The following is a 21144-nucleotide window of genomic DNA, read 5'->3' as shown; positions in this document are numbered from 1 at the left end:
AACCTAACAAAAAATTTTCATTTTTGACAACTAAAAAGCTACCTGCCACTAAACAGCCACACATCTCCAACATTATTATTCAGCACCGCACATTAGTCTATTTTGCTGTAGCTTGCTTTTTTGCTTTTTTAGTTGCTGTTGGTGTTGTTGTTCTTGTTACTGTTGTTGTTGTTGTTGTTGTTGTTGTTGTTGTTGTTGTTGTTGTTGTTGTTGTTGTTGTTGTTGTTGTTATTGTTGTTGTTGTTGTTATTGTCGTTGACCAGTACCCGGTGGTAAATCGACAAGCGACAAAGTCGTAATGTTATAAGTTTAGTAATTATCATAAGTAATCACGCTGAAAAATCGCTGCAAAAGTACCTAGTCGCTAGCTCATTTCCCACCGGATAATTACTTAATTATTTTTAATTTACAAACCTTTTTTTTGTTTATTTTTATTCATTTCTTTTTTATTCTATGTGCCCAAAGAGGTCTTTTTGGTCTTATCACGAGCTCCGTCGAAGAGCATTTGAAAGAAAGTTCACTTCTCCTTCCTTACCGATGTTATAAAACTTTCCCAGAGGTTGAACAAGCGATTTCTAACATAAGCCGTAGCGCAGTGGTTTGGCAAGCGCACTTACCACTGTGCTACGGCTGCTCAAAAAACTAATTTTTAGACGTTTATAAGGTTATCTTCTTTAGGTTTTAATATAATAAGCTTTTAAAACTAGGCCATTTTGAATATTTTTATTTAGACATCATTTTTAAAGTAAAAGTTTTTTCGTTTTATAAAGTATTACCCGTTCGTATTAAAAATATAAATTTTTCATCGTAATTGCAATTTTTTAAATTTTGTTAGAAGATAAATTTACTTTAAATTAAAAAGAAATCTTCATAAAAAAAAATTTATTGTATAGATTTTTCAATATTTACAAAATATTGAGTACTAAAAGATTAAATAGTTGAAAATGTATAATTCAAAACTATTTTGAAATTTTAAAATAAATTTAAAATAATCTTCTTTTTTTTTTAAAGGAAACTAAGTACTTTAAAACTTACTTTTTTTAAAATATATTTTAATATATATTTTAAAGATGGTTTTCTTAATACCTTCAACGTTACCGTACATGATCTTTTTTTCCCCAAGTAAATTACTTATAATACTGAAGAAATATAATATTGAAGAAAAATGAGTTTATTAAAATTCTTTAAAACAAAATAGTTTCCAGAATAAATGAGAAGTTCTAACAAAAATGTAAAGATTCATTGATCAGCCTGTCTATTTAAAGACATACATATTTTAATTAAGTTTAAAAAATTTAAGTTAAGTTTTCAATATTAATCTGACTGTTAACAATGAAGTAAAAAAAGAGGCTCTATAATTATATATATATATATATATATATATATATATATATATATATATATATATATATATATATATATATATATATATATATATATATATATATATATATATATATATATGTATATATATATATATATATTTATATATATATATATATATATATATATATATATATATATATATATATATATATATATATATATATATATATATATATATATATATATACTGCACGCCAAAAGTTTCCAAACACTTGATATTTTTATATAAAAAGCTAAAATCTATCCTGTATCATTAAATTAATCAATAATATTAATTTATAATACTTAAACTTACTAATTTTAAGTGTTTATGTAAGTTTGAGGTCAGTAATTGGGTATTACTGACCTCAAACTTACATAAATAAGTTTGTTGTTTTTAATTGTTTATTTTAACGTGATATATAGCGTTAAATTACTCATAAGAGTTTGGTCTTGTTAAAGTTATTTATTTGTTGAAGCATGAAGTAAATATTTATAATATAATAATAGCCAACTAAAATGATTAAGAATATTTAGTTTTGTTTAGTTTTCATTTGGTATTAATGACGGTTGCATTAAAAAATCTTGAAAAATTTTTATAATTCTACTATTTAATTAAAAATATGGGTAAAAAACCTTCTTTAACGTTGCAAAACGTTCTGAAATAATTACATTGCATATAGAAAGTTATTAAGTTTGTAAAATTTTCAAAAAACTAAAAGTTTCCAGAAGTACTGTACAAGATACCATGAAACGATGGAAAGAAGCAGGCATTTTTGAAGACAAAAATAGATCTGGTAGACCACGGAAGACCACAAAAGCAGAATATAATAGTATAATATTAATAAGTAAAAGAAATCGAAGTCTAACGGCCCCGGAAATAACTTCAGGCTTTAATAAGAGTCATTCAAAATCTATTTCATTCACCACTACGAAACGACGTCTTAGGCAAGAAGGACTTTCTGGCCGTATAGCGGTCAGGAAACAGTTGCTACGGATTGGAAATAAAAAGAAAAGGTTACAATGGGCTATAGACCACCAAAATTGGACAGAAGAAGACTGGGGAAAAGTAGTATGGACCGACGAGTCCAAATTTAAACTGTTTGGGCAAAGACGTTGAATTTACATCAGAGAAGAACAACAAAAGAAAAAATGATCCCAGAGTGTTTAGTGTCGACAATCAAGCATCGTGGTGAGTTAGTTATGGTATGGAGATGTTTTTCTTTAGCTGGTGTAGGTGACCTAGTTAAAATTGAAGGTATTATGAAAAAAGAACAATATAAAACAATTCTAGAAAACAATTTAATGATTAATTAATTAATAAATAGGATGCCACGGATCGCAAAAAAAGTGATAAAAACTCGTGGGTTATTTTTTGACGAAAAGATAGTTTAATAATAATAGTGTTGTAAGTATTTTTTTCATTTCATTTTTTTTCTTTTTTTTTTCTTAAATAGTAACTATACGTATCTTTTATAAAACAAATATGATATTTGAATTTTTTTTGAAATAGTTATGGGAGTTTTAATTAAAAAGATTAAACAAATCCAAAGTGTCCGGAAACTTTTGGCCTGCAGTGTATATATATATATATATATATATATATATATATATATATATATATATATATATATATATATATATATATATATATATATATATATACACACACACACAATACCGACAAATATTTTGTTGCAGGTACTGATTTTTTAGAAATAAATTAATAAGTAAACCTTTTCAAGTCTAAATTGTATTTTAATTGTTGTGTTTACGAGAACTAAATATTATAAAACGTTTTTTATCAATAATTTTCAATTTTTGACTCGTCATAACAACCTTTTTTATTCTTTATCACAGCTGCACAGATCTTTTTTTTAATTTTTTTTTAAACGAAAAAGAAATTTTAAAGTGTGTGCAATATGTATTGACCGCCTTTAAAAAAAAAAGAGCATTTAAAACATTTAATTTTTATTTATTTTTTTAAACAATGCACTTTTTTATGTCCTTACTTATAAACAGTTTGGATTTTTATTATGAAATAACTGATGATTACAGATTCTAAAACTTTTTTTTTGTGCGCACTTATTTAGCTTTTACGTGTGCAATAGTGGAAATATTATATCAGCAAAAACCAGGTAACGAAATCGGATCATGAACCCATCAAACTAACTTTTTCTTTTTTTTAAATAAAAATAAAAGTCGTTATTTTGATGCGTTCATGACCTGGTTTTGTTAATGTTAAATTTAACGTTGGGAATTTCCAAAAACTCACGCACGGAAACTCCTTTATGTTTTGTCTATTATTTTCATAAAAACAAAACTGGCGATCTCCAATTTACTCTCATTTAATTCTAATATTTTGAAAACTAAAAACGGCACACATTAGTAATGTTATCAAGGAATAAATTAAGTTTGAGGCGGAATCATGTGCGGAACAGAAAAACGCAAGTTTTCGTTACTTGATAAATAAACTTTTAATTCCTCGGAAATACAAATTTCAGCAGTATACTTTAAAAAAAAAATGGTTTAGATATAAGTAAAGATTTCAAAAAAGTTACAGTATTGCACTATGTATCATCGAGTTACAGCAATCGTTTAAATGATGACGTTTAAATGAAAATTGTTTAAATGAAAATTGTTTAAATGAAAATTGCTTAAATGATAAAAAATTGTTCATGATGAAATGACGCACGGAAGTTGCGAATTTGTTGATTTCATCTAGTTATTTTTATGAAAATAAATTGTTTGTGAGTATTTCAAGTGAAATATTATATTTCTACAACTCATATTTAATATATTTCTGATTAGAAATAGCAGACATCAAATATTTTTAGGTAGAGTATAGCGTTTTGAAAACTATTGCATATTTTTCAAGATATTGCGACATTAACACACAATATATATTTATATATATACAGAGGCAATTTTAGGGGGTAGCCACCACCCCCCCCCCACCCTTAAAGAAGGTGATTTTCAAGTTATAGTTGGTTTTTTTTATGAATTAAGTTGGCTAGTCGCGTATTTTACACAATTCGTCGAGTAAATTGTTGTTTTGAGGACCTTTTTTTTTTTAAAGGAACTATTCGGTTCTTTTTAAAGATTCACCTCCCTCATTTCATTCGTAATATATATATATATATATATATATATATATATATATATATATATATATATATATATATATATATATATATATATATATACATATTTATATATATATATATATATATACATTATATATATATTTAATTTGTTCAGGTAGCCTAAAATATGATTTTTCTTATAATTGTTCTTTAAGAAAATCATAATAGTGTGCAGAATGTTTTAATTCCTTGCTTCTAATTTTTAAAACAAAGAAAAATAAAGAATCATGCGCAGAAACGGAAATACTCCATTATAAAAATTATTTTTTTGAGTTTTCGAGTGTTGTTTTTTCTAGTTTACTTTTTACACAAAATTCAAATTACTGTAATTTATTTTAGTGAATCGAGTAAAATACGTCTGAATATCATATATTCATGCAAGGTTTGGACTTTCTTCTAGGTATCTAGGTATCCTTTCAAACCAACAAGTTCTTTGTCTGAGCTGTACAACGACGGTGCTTAGTAGAATGATATTATCATTGCAACTATCTAATATTTCCTCCTATAAGAATGGTGTCGAGTTTTTCCTTCTTGACTAAAACAAACTAATTAAAAGCACTAACCATTAAACAATTGCATGCAGTTGTTGTATCAATTTTAGTACTAAAAAATTTCAATTGACGACAACACCTTTAAATTTGAAAATATATTCCTGAACTAGAAACAGTTATCAATTGAGAGTTTTTTAAATAAATTGCTTCTACACACTCTCCCATTTATGCTAAACTTCTAACGCAGGTTAGACATAACGTCTGCTAAGAGCTTCCTAGTTTGAGCTTCTTTTAAACTAGGCATTTGACTCTTTAAAATTGATTTTGAGAATAAAAAACTGAAACTAAAGGTATCTTACCGTTCAACAAACTGAATGTAAAAAGTATCGAAAATGATCGCTCATTCTCGCTACTTTTTAGTTTTTCAAAATATTTCCGTTAAACGGTAAGATGCTTTTGTAACTTTTTTTATTTTTAATGCATTGGATTACTTAAGATATTTCATTTTCAAAATGGTTTCAACCACTTCGGTATTCCGGAAATTAAAAAAAAGAAACTTTTACATCTTTTTTTCTTTTGTTGCGTTGACAAATTTATAACAGAATTTTATTGAAATTAAATCGGAAATCGAAATTATTTGAACAATTCACAAAAATATTTATTTTTTTGGATCTAATCTAATATTTTTTTACAAAATTAAAAATATTCTCTAGTCAACAATATCTTCATAATTTAAGTAATATCTGCATTATAATATAATATAGATATAATCATACAACATAAGTAATAGGTTATAGTATATGTTATAAGTTTCAAAAGAAATTTAAATGCTCAGAGTCTAATATTTAGACTAATTTATTATTTTCCGTACCTATGATAATATTCAAATGAATGAAAAACTTGTTGAAAGGTTTTATTAAATTTCTAAATTAAAAGATATAATCGACGGAATACTTTTATGTATATATTTTTTAAGTTGTAAAAGATTTATCTATTTGTCTTTAAAAAAATTACCGTACCCAAAACCAAAACGCGTCGCAAACCCAAAAAATATTCACAATTTTGCAGACATCGTATCGGTAAATTTACTAAAAAGAAACTTTTCATCCAAAAGGCAAATTTCAGAGTAGGATACTGTTAAAGTAAGAGTAATCTGCTGTTAAAAAAAATTATATATATATACATATATATATATATATATTTGTGCCTTGGCTGTTCCGTTCATAAATTAGACAAAACTGTCTAACTTATTTAACAAAGTGCACTAACGAGAAGAGAAGCCATAGGATTTTGCACTTCATGAGTAATCTGTCATGTTACCTTGGGTTAGCCCTCCATATAAGGATTCTTTCCTTTTCTTGATAGACAGTTCATGTAACAGTAAATGCATTTTTGCCTAAGGTTAGCCCTCCATTTCTGGATTCTTTCCTTTACTTGATAGGCAGTTTATGCATAAGTAAATGTAATTTTGCATAAGCTTTTTTTTTGTTATTTCTTATTTTCGTTTAATATTTATAATTAACGGTTAAACATAACACATAAAAATATTGATATATAATTTAAAAAAATATCTTTAAATAAAACAAAATTAAACTTATAAACGCATAAAATATGATTGATATCAGTTAAAAAGATAAATACCAATGTATTTAAATGCAGTAAACAGGTTTTTGAAACGTACTTTTATCGATTTTACCAATAAACAAAAAAAAATTAAATTTAAATATAACTCAAAATTACTAATAATTTATACTAAATAAAATTACCTTATAATCCTAGCTACAAAGAATAAGATCGCCTTTTTAAAAATCAATTAATAATGGCCATAGTTCATCGGGTTCGTTATCATACTTACTCTATTTATTTATTATTAATTTTTGGAAAATTTTCCGACCCACCCCAAGCTTATTAAGAGCCCCCCCCCCCTCATTAATTTTTACTTGTTATCAACAACAACAACAAAAAGTCAGTGAAATCGGCCTAAAAAATTAGAAAATAACTATTTTAGTCACTGATAAAAAAGCAGCTTTTGGTTTATTTCTCACCAAAGTATAAAAATTATATCATCGTATATCCTATTTAATTATTATTAAACAGCTGTTAAAAAATGCGCATTTGACCTCAAACCACGCTAGAACTAAATAGTTTTATGCGTGTTTTCTAAAAAATATTAATTTGGAGTTATAAACTGAAAATTTTATAAATAATACATATATATTAACATAACCCCCCCCCCCCTTTATTAGATCTGGACTGAAATCCCCCCACCCCCCCCGTCCCTTGTACTAAGGACTCGAGAGTAACATGGTATGTAGTTCGTTTTCCATTTATTTGATTAATTCGTAATTTGAGCACGTTCCCAAGATACTTCAAGAGAATTTTCTTCTCTAACACAATGTTGAATACAAATACCTACAAAATCGGATGAATTGGTAATAAATCTGGATAATAAATGTTGTTTTGGTTGCTCTAGTAATTTGTTTTATCTTGCATCTTGAATTTTTTTTCATTAATTCTTTTTTTTATTTTCAACAGCTGCATCACATAAAATACGAGAGTTTAAACTATTACTCAAGTTGTATGATATTTTTTGATTCTGTTTTCAAATGTAATTCTGCATTCTTGTATAATTTTGTAATTCTGTTTTCTTGTAATTTTTGTTTTCAAATTGTATGATACTTTTGGAAGTTAATCATCCTTTGACAGTGGTTTAGCATTTTTATCGGTGGAAGTGTAAACGTAAACGCACCAACATTTGATAAATTCTTCTACACAATCTTATGGACAACCTTAAAGTGCATTTGGATGTACCTAGCGCAATCATATTCTTATTATTTTTGTTTATTTATTAATTAATCAACAATTAAGATTAGTGTAATTGTAAGATACATTTGAGTAACAAGAATCAGTGATCGTATAGATGCGAGTAAGATGCAAACAAATACGTCTCGTATTTGTTTAGCAAGAATATTATGATATTATTGTTTTCGCTTTAGTCATGCAATTCAGAAGAATTGGTATTTTAATTCAAGCCATGAAGACAATAACTAAAGAAAAGTTTAAAATTTGTATTTATTTATTTTTGTTTTTTCTAAAATCTAAATTAAGTTCAAAGTTCTTCAACAGCGGTTTTCGGTGACAAGACCTGTATGAGTATCCGCGTTCTTTGAGTATCCGCGTTCTTTATCTTTATTCTTTTTTTTTTTTTTTTTAACGATTTCTTTGCATGTAATTTTTCTTATTGATATATTTGTAAATATTGCATTAAATATTGTAATAAAGAAAAAAGAAAAAAAAAATGACGCAAAGATTGTTTGTTTATTATTAGATTTGCTTGAATGACAATTACAAGATTTTCATTTAATTCCTCCCAAGACAAATTTCTTCTTTTGGTTCCTTCTACCTTTGTTTTACAAAAAAGTTTTTTGTCACATTCCACACCTAAAATGACACGATAAAAATTAAGTTAAGCAAGGAGTACTTTAGATTTTAATGATTCTAACTGATTCATCTGCTTCTTGCAATGAAATTTGCTTTTAAATTTATTAAGTTACTACAATTTTATTACAACATTTAAATTTGTTAAGTTATTACAAGCTGCAACTCTTTTTTGGTGTAGTTTAATTTCTTCTATATTTTTTTCTTCTTGCTTTGCTAGCAAACGGAAAGCTTTACCTTTTTTAAGAGCTTCGCTTTTTTCATCATACTTGTGTTTCATCATAGATGCTTTGTCTCTTGAATAATCAAGTAATTTTAATGTTTAATTCTGATGTTTGATTCTAAGACCACATTGTCAAAGCCTGGATAGTTTGAATATTTGCATTTGATTTTGTTCGTATTATTAAATCCAAAATGGCAAAGTCACTCTTTGATGCTTTGTTAGTAACATGGACATTAGAAGCTGTCTCAGCAACCGAATCAAATGGATTCCAATATTTACCATCAGGTAACTGATCAGCACACTAATGTTCCAAAACAACAAGAACAGCTTGAAAAATAACTTCAAATGATTGTAAAGTCAAAGAATCAAACTCATAATTTTGTCTTCAAACAGTTTGCAGTAAACTATATCTTGATGAAGAAGATTACTATCTTTCAAAATTTTTCCATTTGCAAACAATAAAGAAGAAGTATCTTTACAAAGAGTTGAAAGTCTTTTTTTCAAACAAAGTAGGTAGGGGTTTAATAGCAAAATGCTATCAAGTGATTTGATAATTAGGCACCTGTAAGTAAATTTTCAATGATTCCTAATGCATGAACTTTAGCAATAAATAGAAGATTTATAAATCTTCCTTTATAGCCTTTAATAAATTATATGGACCACGCATTAAGAAATTCTATTGTTACATCCTTGTGATAATTAAGGGCAGCATAATAATAAAAAATATTAAAAAGATTTCCAATAAATGGAACAAAGAATAATTTTTCATTACGAAAGGAACGAAAAGAATTAAAATATGAAGCAACACCAGCTTCCTCACAACCTCTTGAATGAAATGCCTTACATGTGGTACGAACTAACTTAGCAACGCCACTTTCTTTACTAATAAAAGCAAAAACATTTTCATAAATATCTTGTAACAAAAATTTTTCAAAAGAATTCAAAACTCTATCAGTTTTAGACGCAAAATTAGCAAGCAAATAGAGTTTAAAGAAAAAATTACTCATATCCTTCATATTATCTTTCACTCTGAAGAAAGTAGATACCAATTATTGACTGCAATTGGCAAAAGTTTTTTCTCTTAATACTTTTAATTGTGAGTTAAATAGAGGATTAACTGGACCAAGGTCAGACATTGTTGATTTAATTGATGTTATTAACTTAGCTAAACAAAGTTCTTTTTCCATTTCAGAGTTGCTTACAACGTCACAAATATCATCTGTTATGTTAGTAAAGCTCTGCAAGATAGTAGCTGCATCACAATCAGTTACTTCTGATAAACCAAAAGATATTGTTTTTCCACTTTTTTTTGAAATTTGAAATGTTTATAGTAATTCTGAGTACCATAACCATGCAAACCATCGCCAACATTAAAGTTTTTATCTGTTAGATTATTTTCAAGCATTGCTTCAGCAACTTGAAACTGACCTAAAATTGCAGCTTCCTTAAATTATAAACATATTTCAAATTAATGCAACACTTCAATTTGCCAATCCTCCTCACTTTAACTTTGTCCTAATTCAATTTCACAGTAAAAGCCAATTATTTCTTATAGAGTATAGTATAACGAAAAATGCATTTAACACATTGTTTAAACGAGGCGCACAATATTAATATAATATTGTGCGCCTCATATATATCATAATATTTGTGCATATATATAATATATATGCTCAAATATTAATATAATATTGAAATAAAGATGTTGGTATCATTTAAAAACAGAATTTTTTAAGAGCTACCAATATCTTCATTTCAAATCTTTTTTCAAATCACCTACCAAATCTTTATTTTAATATTGTATTAATATCTATGCATGGAGCTAACGAGCCCCATCAACCGCAGGTTGTCCACACCTGGTATTAACGTTTAAATAATATAGTGTAGACCAAGTACTTGCATAAATCTTTTTTGTTTTCACATCAGACTAAAACTTAAAAACTAAATTGCAATTTTTGGCTTTTTATTTGCATAGCAGACTAACCAACAACAACTTTGAAAAAATAATAGTGTTACGAGTAAACATTCTGTGTGTGCTTATTAAGTTCTGTACGTGTCGGGTCTTTTTAAAACACAACACGGTTTTTCAAAAAGTAGGAATATAAATAGCTTTATTAAAGTACTGAAGGTTTGGCGAATATGTAACACAGGACTGCAAACTCTGCCTAATTTTTCTTCTTTTAAGTAGCTAAATTTATTAAAAAAAGTAACATTGTTGACGTCAACTTATCTTTACCTCCCCATACCTCTTGTTAACACATGTCAAAAAAATTCAGACCCCTCCCCCTATTTTGTTGACGTAATTTATGGACAGCCCCTAAAAACAAGTTATCAAACAAATTTAGCAAGATATATCAACCACAATCATACTATCTCAATATCAATAAAAATAACAGATTTTATTTTCATAATGAAAAGTGAGTAGTAGTGAGAAATCCGCATAAAGTTGTCAATACGCTTACTTATGTATATAAAACGGGAGGAAACTCTACAAATCAGCTTAAAAAAAACAAAAAACCCACCCTATATAAACCTGACAAAAATAAACAAAACAAAAAAACAACTTATGTACATAACAAATAAATTGCTGCAGAACCTATTTTAATGTGATGACGGATGAATTATTTAAATTTAGTGGTATTTACACAGTTGCATAATTTAAAAGAGAATAGCTTTTTTAATTCAAGAGAAAACTGTCGTCATCACATAGATAAATGTTCTACGTTCTTCTTTGAAAAAAATGATATATATATAAATATATATATATATATATATATATATATATATATATATATATATATATATATATATATATATATATATATATATATATATATATATATATATATATGTATGTATACAATTAATTTTGATGGGTGGGTTTTTATTCTTTGACATTATTCACATAAAAGAATTTCTTGCTACTTTTGAAAGAAGTTTTTCAAAAACAAACCGAGTTTTTTTCCCGCGATAAAAATCGCGTGACTTAATTCCCGACTTTTAGTAAAATTATGCTCGAGCATTATTTTATAAGCGAAGAAATTTTAAATGTGAAGAACTTTGAATACATTTATCATTTTAAGAAAGTTGCATTTGTATTTTTTAATGTTGCGCGCGCCGTTTTTTCAAAGTTTTTAAATCAAAATACACACATCTGAAATTATTTTGAAAACACATAAAATTTTTGATGTCTTGAAAGTTTCATTATCCTTTGACATTATTTTCAGTAAATGAAAAAGTTTGTAACTTAAAAAACTTTAATGGTATTTATAAATTTAAATGGTAACGAAGTTGTTGACGAAGTTTTGGATTTTTTTTGGTAGCGACCTCAGTCCGCTATCAAATTTTTCTAGCAAAAGCGCTTTCGCAACTTCGTTAAAAAAAAATAAAAAGCTCGAGTTGCGGAGTCAGTGACGGATCTAGGATTTTTTGGTGATAGAGATAGCTAACTTCCATACATGAAAGCAAAAAATTGCGGCGATTGGATACTGGGAACAAAAAAGCCTTTTAACTTCATCCCACTCCCCCTCCCCCACCTAAACGTGAGGGGTAACAAGTTGATAAAAATTTTTTTGTAGTATTCTCAATTGACTTATATTCATTAATAAATTTTAAATTTCATAGTATTATATCAGCGTTCAAAAATTATGACCATTTAAAATTAGTAACCCCTCAAATTGAGCGGGGGTTTAAACTTTATATGTTAATTGACCTAAGTATAAACATACAAATATTTGGAGTTCCATGTCTAGAAATTAGCTATCTCAACAGCAAAAAATCATGGATCTATAACAGGGGGCTGCGTCGCGCTATTGTCCAGTTCTGTGCAAAAGGAAAGTATTATTCTAATTCTACGGTTTAATGAAAAAAGTAACATTTTTTATCAAAAACGAAGGTAGCAAAAAGATATCTAAGTATTGAGCTTTTCCTAACAATGTTATGAAAAGTTTTTATGAAAATGTATATAATTTTTTTTTTTGGTTGTATTTTTTAATACTACTCACGTAACGAATAACTTTTTTTTATTTATAATTAAAAATTATAAAATAAGCGATATTACCGCTTGCAAAAGTTGTATGTTATATGCGTATGTAATAATTGTAGATATTTAAAAATATTAACTTTTTTTGTAAAAGTTTAGTTAAAACCGTTCTTTACCATACTGAGTACTGGATAACCTATAATCTCAAAATAAGTTATATTTTGATATCAATGTGGTAACATTGAAAAATTTTGAAAAATTATTTACATTAGGTACGTTTGTCCAAATGTAAACTTAGCGCCAAAACATTTACGGATCAAATTTTTAAAAAGCATTTTTCGTTAAAATAGCTTTTTAAAGAAATCAGTAATTTTTATAAAATTTCTCCACAAATTAATCAGTTAGAAAATGGATAATATTGCAGTCAAGTTATTTCCATCTGGTGAGTATTAAACTCACTGTATTATCTATTAAAAATATATCGGCTATATCTGCACAAGAGTTTTTTTATATTGAACTTTTCTAACTAGTGCTGTATCTTAAGTATCAAGATTTGTTCAATTACTCACTTGTCTGAAAATCATTAAAAAAATTTTCAACTGGAGCATAGATTGGAGCAGCGTAAAGTAATTGAACAATAGTAAACATGTACATTTTCACAAGTATATTGTAAAAATGTTTTGATAGTTAAAATGAGTTATCAGCTTCGATATGAGGATTTTCCAATTATATAAACTATTGACAGTTTTGAATACAACTTAAGTTTAATTTTTTTCATAATATGTAAATAAGCCATGCCCTATATCTATAAATTTTGAAAAATTAATCATAAAAAAATGATAAAAAACGCATGATGCAATTATAATTGCAAAGCATAAAAAAGTTTTTTTTATGCTTTGCAACACTTGTTTTGATTATTTGTTTTGCAAAAACTGTTTTGACTATTTGTTTCTGGTGATGGTTTAGTTAAAATAATGCATCAACACTATTCACTCAGCAAAGTCATTGATGCAAACCAGATTTCTTACAAAATCTGCTGCAACTTTGAATGGATCTGACCAGACTTCAATTAAAGTTCAATGTATGGAAGTCATTTACACATTGAACTTTAGTAGTGAAAATGTGAAAATGTCTCTTACCATCCAGTTTGCCTTGTGTAGCACGCTAGATCTGCAAACAGTGACATCAACCAGCAGCCCAATCATTTGTAAAGTATGACAATGAAACTCATAGTCATCTCATAAATGACTGATTTGTAGTTGACTTTTGATAAGTGCTTTAGTTGCATTTGAAACTACTAGCAAAATATTTAAACTGGCTTCTGGTGTGTGCTTAATGATGCTAATCTATTGTACTTTAGGGTAATTTCTCTTATAAGGGAACACTAGCTTCATTATGTAACGATGCAAGAATCCCTTTAGACGTTTTAGACTAATGATGGTATTTGTTCATCCAGTATAACTGCAACTTTAGAAAATATAATTTCTGCGTAATGTTGTAGAACCTTTTTTCTTGAGCATGCTGATTATACAGTAAAATCTTCATCTGATTCATCGTCTTCATTAAAATTAGATTGACAAGCAGATTATGTTGTTGAATTTGTTGCATTGTCAAGTTATTGGTATGAAGCTGACTACACTATTGATAATAGCTTTAACAACCATGATGAATAATTTTTGATAAAGCATCTTTTGCTGCATTATCAATATTCCTGATAAATTTTTTTTTTATGTTTAACAACATGCTTTCCATTAAATGTAAGTTTTTAGTCCACAGACCCTATTGATCTTGTTATTTATTGTTGTTGTAATTTACGAACTGAGTTGGCATTCCTGATGTCAAAAAGTTGACTTAACTAGTTTGATCAGTAGAGTTTTTTTGCTTAGATGCTTCATCAAACCAGCTTGATCAGGATACAGAATTTTGATTTTCTGTATTATGCCAAATTTTTTTTATATAGTCTTGATTTGGCCTAAAACAAAAGCTTGTGCACTAATGCAGATCCATTAATGTTTAGCCATTCATGGCCATTAATAATGGCAGGCACTTGATTTGGTTACTTTTAGAAAGCTGATAAGCCATGCTTTATTATTTTTATTTTAGCTATACCTTAAAAACATTAATAAAGGCCTAATCACAGTGTTATTAAGTAGGTTTAAATTCTATTCAAGTATATTTTATGAAGTTTTTTAAAAAGTATAATTAAAACATAATTTTATAGTTGTAATATTATTAGTAGACTATAAACTTATGTATTATTGCTATTTCTTGTTTTCTTTGTATTAATTGATAATATATCATCTCAACTGGACACTAGCATTTTTATTATCCTGATTAAGTTCAATAAGCTTTATGTATTTTTAAATATCTTTTCATTAATGGTTTTTCAATAATATTGATTCAATAATGGTTACTCATTATCATATATTGCTTTATGTTTGTTTCTTCATATAGAAACATTTCTTCTCTCTATTTTTGTTGTCTTAAAATTAGGTGTACTTTTTGTTTTGAAGTATAGTATATTTACTATTTTTTTAAACTGAAGTTATGAAAATAATAAAAAATGCAGGGATAAATATCAGTATTTTATTAAAATATAGTTGAATTCATTTATTTAAAACTGAGTAAGTTCTAAATTCTTAGTAAAGTAAATTCTAAATAAGTATATAAATCCTATAGAAGAGAGCTTTTTTTTATCTCTACTCTTTTCCAAAGTTTTTAGGGTTTACATAAAATTCAAGTGTCAATGGGTAATTCCATGTCAAATGACCCAGGTCATGTCACCATACATCTCAGATTTTGCTGATTTTTACACAGTTGAGTGTGATTAATAAAATAAGAGTTCTTTTTAACCTCTGGCTCTAAGAGATCCTGAAATATGACCATTTTACTTTTATTAGATACTGGCCAGGGCCTTCTTGTCCCCTCAAAATTGCAACGTTTATTTAAAGGTTTCAAGTCACATAACTTTGAAAATATTTGATTTTTTTATTTAAAAATTTGTAACTGACTATTTTTAGGGGTGAGGAATTCAATCAAATGATCAAAAGTATAAAAATTTGTTATCAAGTACCTGTAATTATCCATTTATATAAATTTAGGTAGTTTTTTATATAACTATTTTTAATGCTTAAGAAACTCTGTGGCCTTGATGATATCAAAATAAAATTGTTACACATTGTTCTATATTCATTGATCTTTCAAAAAAATGTAAAGATTTTGATATGAATAATGGGTCCCGGTTCCTACTTTTTTGTAACAGAATATTGCAATTGATTTTTCACTACCTTCCAGACTAGCTGGAGTCTGAAAATTTTGGCATTTTTGTAGTGCCAAAAAATGTGCACGTTAAAATTTGCATTCAGGGCCCCAAGACAATAGGGGGAGACTGGGGCAAGTGTCCCACTTTTTTGTTGTGGCATCTTTGATAGATTTTTTCCTACCTTCCAGACAAACTGGAGCTCTAAAAAATTCAGCATTTGTGTAGTCCTAATAAATGCGTGTTGAAACTGTTTCCAGGGCAGATGACCAGAGATTCAATGGTCTGGGGCACTGGGATTTTCGTGCAAATGCAAAAAAAAAAAAAAAAAAATTTTTGTGTATTTTTGATAAACTAAAGATATTTGATAAACTAAAGATAACTTTGAAAAAATTTTTTTCAAAATTTTTTTGGGTTTGTACTTGTTTTGTTTTATTTAATTATTTACAAAATAAAATACAAAAATATATAAAAAATATCAAGATTGTGTTAAGATTTGGTTAGATGTGTCAACGGTCAAAGTATACATATGTCCAGTTGTTGTTACAGGTGTAACAACATTAGTGGTACAAATTATGTTGGTAATTGGAACCCAACACTTATCTGCTTAAGATGGTCAGAAAAGTTTGTTAAAAGGGTCATGCAGGTACATAAATGTTACCATAACATCTTGCTCAATATCAGTTTCATTCATCATACCAATCCAATGTAACATATCATATTTACACAACAAATTAACTGAATTCAATGTATTATTGTTAATTTTCAATGTATTGATGTTCTTTGCTGATTAGGTTAAATACTTTGAAAATCAGAAAAAGAAAACATTCTTGTTATATTAAAATCTTTACTTGTTGGTTTAAAGCTTATATTATATATAAATTCTGAGTTAAATTGATATAGCTCCTAATTCCAGGAATTGTTCTAATTAGCTGAAAATGTTTTTTCAAAGTGGCACACAATTCAGTCAGTTTTTCTTTTTTAATTTTGAAAAAAATAATCCCTTTAGTATTTTTTGTATAGTAGTCAAGCATTTTATTACTATTCAGTATCTGGTCATTTATGGGCTTTGTAGACTTGTATTTGCAGTTAATCATTTTACAGTGCCACCAATACCATCACATGTTGACTTACCATAACTTGTAGCAAAAATGTCAAATTTGCATCAGTGTCAAAATCATCTTTATGGAGACAGATATTTTAAAAGTTTTTGTGGTTTTTATATTGTGCAGCACAAACCATCTAAAAAGTGAAGAATCTTTGAAATATTAGGATGATTTTCTTTTAAATAATTAACTATGTGTGTCTGAACTTCATACACAAAAACAAAATGTCATGCTTATTATGCTTATTATTCTGACATGAAGTAAAACGATTTTTCTTTAAGCTGGTCATTTTCGTTTAATAAATAGAGGGCAACGGGGTGTAACATGCATTGACTTTGACACCAATAGTAACTTAGGATTTTATCTTGATACATAAATTTATATTTTTCTGCAAAATCACCTAAGACAATACAGCAGTCTTTTGCCAAATTTTCTATTTGTTTACTTTTCAATTCAAAAAGTTTTAAATTATGCAATATAAAATTTTATCAAAACCATTTAGATGGAGGACTCTTTTAATCCATATACTTGCAAATCAAAAATCTTATAAACATATGTACTTTCTTTAAATATTTCAAAAAAGATCATTAAATACAGAATGATCAAAAAGTGTTCATGACCCAGCCCTCCTCCTGGTGTCTTAGGCCCTGAAAACAACTTTAACATGCACATTCATCTGCAGTACAAAAAAGCCAAAAATTTCAGAGCTCCAGCTAGTCTGGAAGGTAGTGCAAAATCAATTGCAATACTCCGCTACAAAAAGTGTGTACCATGTCCTGTTATCCATATATAGAAATCCATATACTTGCAGTTCAAAATCTTTATTTTTTTTGAAAGATCAATGAATATAAAATGATGTGTAATAATTTTTTTGTTGATAATATCAAGGCCACATGGGTTTCTTGAGCATCAAAATCAGGTATATAAAAAATTGCCTAAATTTATTTTAATTGATAAATACAGGTACTTAAAAATAATTTTTTACATTTCTGATCATTTCATTGGATTCACCACCCCTGAAAATAGCCAGGTACACATTTTTAAGTAAAAAGATTTTAAAGTTAAATAACTTTATCATCTTTATAGATTTCAAGTTAAATAAACGTTGCAAGTATGAGGGGTCAAGAGGAGACTGGCCAACATCTGTTAAAAGTAAAATGGTCATATTTCTGGAACTTCTTGAAGCCAGATGCTAAAATTTTCAAGGAATTCTTATTTTAATAATCACTCTCAACTGTATAAAAATCACCAAAATCTGAGATATAGAGTGACATTTAAAAAAATGTCTGGGTCATTTGACATGAAATTACCATAACGCTTGATATACTATTAGAGATTTATTGCCAGCAGTTTTAAAATCCTAATTTACTATATGTGTTTATTGATTTTTTAAAGATAAAGTTTTATAGTTTAATGATTTTTGCTAAATTTTAAGGAATAAAACTATGTTTTGATTTTTATTTTGTTTATTTCCTTTCAGAACAAGAAAAGATTTAACATAAATAAATTTCCAGATATTTTTATAATAAATTTCCAATTAAATGTCTTGTTCAAATGCAAAAAAGATTTAATGATTAGAGGTCAGACATGAGCTAGATGTTTTGAATGCCTGGAAAGACATTTAGTTAACTTAACAGAGTTGAATGAAATTTGATATAATCATGAAGCTTGCTTTGAAATATGACCCACATATCCATTCCTAACTTCACATTTGATGAATTATTTAACTTTCTGATTACTGACAGCATTACACAGATGCATTTAGACTGGAAATGAGCTTTAAGTTTGTTACAGTAATGGTAATATTTCTAGGTTTTTAGAAAACTATTCCTGAGGCTTCAATGTTTTGTTTGAGCTAATTAAGTGTTGAATTTTCCAGGTGTTAGAGTTAGAGAGTGGTTCACTGAGTCTGTACTATACTTTGAGTTTATATAAGTTCTTTCAATAGTTGCTGTGCAATTAAGATCCTATCATTAAATGAAGCTACATAGTAAACAAAATTAGCATACATAATGAAGTATTATGAAATTTATAAAAGTACTTTGGTTTTTCTAATTGAAATTAGTTTTCCTTTTAAAAATTTTTTTTTGCAAAAAAAGATATAGACACTATGAGCATGGACAAATAGGCATTTTTTTAATATAAGTTTCTGCAAATATGTTTGTTTATATTATAATATGAAATGTTTTTTTAAAATTTATAACACTTGCACATTATTTACTTTTACTTTAGCAGCAGTTTTTAATTTCTTTTTGTAATAATTGGCTTCTTCAAAAATCCATAGCAAAAATCTTTGAAGATTGATATTATTATATTTCTAAAGTTCTTATTAATCTTTTAAATATGCTATGGTCATAATTTACAAAATTATGACCATAGCATGTTTTCAGCTCTATTGACTTTACCAAGAAAAAGTTGTTATGACCCTGATAATTCTGTTATATATTGTTATAAATGACACTCTGATAGTTCTGCTGTATTTGTTAACATTATACTTTAAAACAGAATTTTATTAAAACGAGTTTCATTAAATGTGCTTATTTAGCATACTTTTCCATAAAAATTGGACAATAAAACAAACCATGGGCGCCACACATGCAAAAATACCACAAAACATCTATAACAGTAGACTAAGCGAGAATAAAGTATTATAAATTTTGGTATACCAACAAGTGCTATATTTGTGCTTATAATGTAAAACGCATTAATTTTATCAGCAAGAAATGAAACGAAGGAAACTTTAGTGACAGTCAAGAAAAAGTCATTGTATGGTTTTGTTGACAAGTCGTTAGTACACCAACCTTTTAATCAAAGAGTTAAATGGCCTTGTTAGGCAAATAAATTTAATAAAGAAATCTGCAGAAGTGTTATCTAAACTAAAAAGCATCTTTTGCAGTCAATACATAAATTTATATATTGAGTAAGAGAAACTAAATTTGTAACATTCTTTTTTTCAAAATTTTTTGTGTGCATATTTTAATATTGTTGAAGTTTTTTTCTGAAAATAGCCAATGAAAAATACAGCCCAGGAGAATAGTGTTGATAGTGGCAAGTGAAGTTTGGAAGACTTATTGGCAATGTGTATGGCTGTATATAGACAACCTGTATGGCTTAATTAGTTATTTTGCAAAAATATGAAAGTGTTAATGGAAGAGTTAAGCCGAGCATCAATATTGAATAAAGAAAGATTGGTCTTGCAGGATGAAGCAAGTCAAACAGACATTTTTAATGGCCTTATAATAAGAATTTTTAAGTGAGAAAATATGTGAATGTTTCCACTAGAGCAGTAAACTTATAAAAGAAAGATAGTAACAAATTTTTTATAAGTTTTTTTTTTTTACAGGTTTATTATTGATCATTTAATGAAATTGCATCTTAAGTATCAAGAAAAATATGAAATTAATGGCTGAGTACTAATTACTAACACAACTGTTTAAAGTCATAATACAAAAAACGAGTCAAAAGGCCTAGATTTTTTTTTAACCATTAACATATTAAGTTATGCAGTCTATATGTTGTTATAACACTATTTTCAAGTAATAATTACAATAAGATAAAAGCTCTACTTGTTCTATTATTTTGTTGCTTTTTGGAATATCTGTTCTTAAGTATGGTAAGCATTTAGAAGAAAAAGTCTACTGTTTTTGAAGCACTTCAAAATCACTCAAAATCATATCTGATAACTTGAACAACAGAAATTTATGTTGTTTTTGTTGACTTATGTGATTTTACTATTTACCAGGATACAGAATAAAGTATCATGGTTGTTCTAAAAAACTGAGAGTTAATGTAATTTTTTAGTTTTGACTAAGATTCAATTTAAGAAAATGTTATGCCTCAGAAACACTTGAACTTTTTTAATTAAATGATTGCTAAATCACAAACAGATATATTGCATTATTATTAGACTTAAGTTGCAGCGTCCCTGTCTTTAATCTTGTTCTAGTTGTTAAAATGGTGATAAACTAAAATTTAAATTTAAGATTATGTTATGTGATAAATATTTTGTGTTTTTCGGTTACTGTACATTGTCTTTATTAGTGTCATAATTATGCTATTGGTCTGGATATAAAGCACTGGTTATATACATTGCTATACATTGCTCTGCAGGATAGTAAAATTCTATTTGGGATG

At 27.2% G+C, this 21144-nt stretch overlaps 1 protein-coding gene across 6 annotated transcripts in view; it reads left to right on the top strand.

Moving 5' to 3' along the window:
• The first annotated feature begins 12906 nt into the window (after positions 1-12906).
• Positions 12907-21144, top strand: part of LOC100201949 (kinesin-like protein KIF20A) — an 87186-nt gene continuing 78948 nt past the window's right edge. For all 6 annotated transcript variants that reach the window (XM_065793292.1, XM_065793291.1, XM_065793290.1 and 3 more), the window contains exon 1: positions 12907-13087. In XM_065793292.1, the coding sequence (XP_065649364.1) occupies positions 13054-13087 (34 nt within the window). In that variant the 5' untranslated portion in view covers positions 12907-13053. The remainder of the gene's footprint in view (positions 13088-21144) is intronic.

The sequence above is a fragment of the Hydra vulgaris genome, chromosome 03, assembly GCF_038396675.1.
Source record: "Hydra vulgaris chromosome 03, alternate assembly HydraT2T_AEP".
NCBI classification, from domain to species: domain Eukaryota; kingdom Metazoa; phylum Cnidaria; class Hydrozoa; order Anthoathecata; family Hydridae; genus Hydra; species Hydra vulgaris.
The sequence above is the reverse complement of the archived record's forward strand: the minus strand, read 5'-3'. Positions and strand labels throughout refer to the sequence as shown.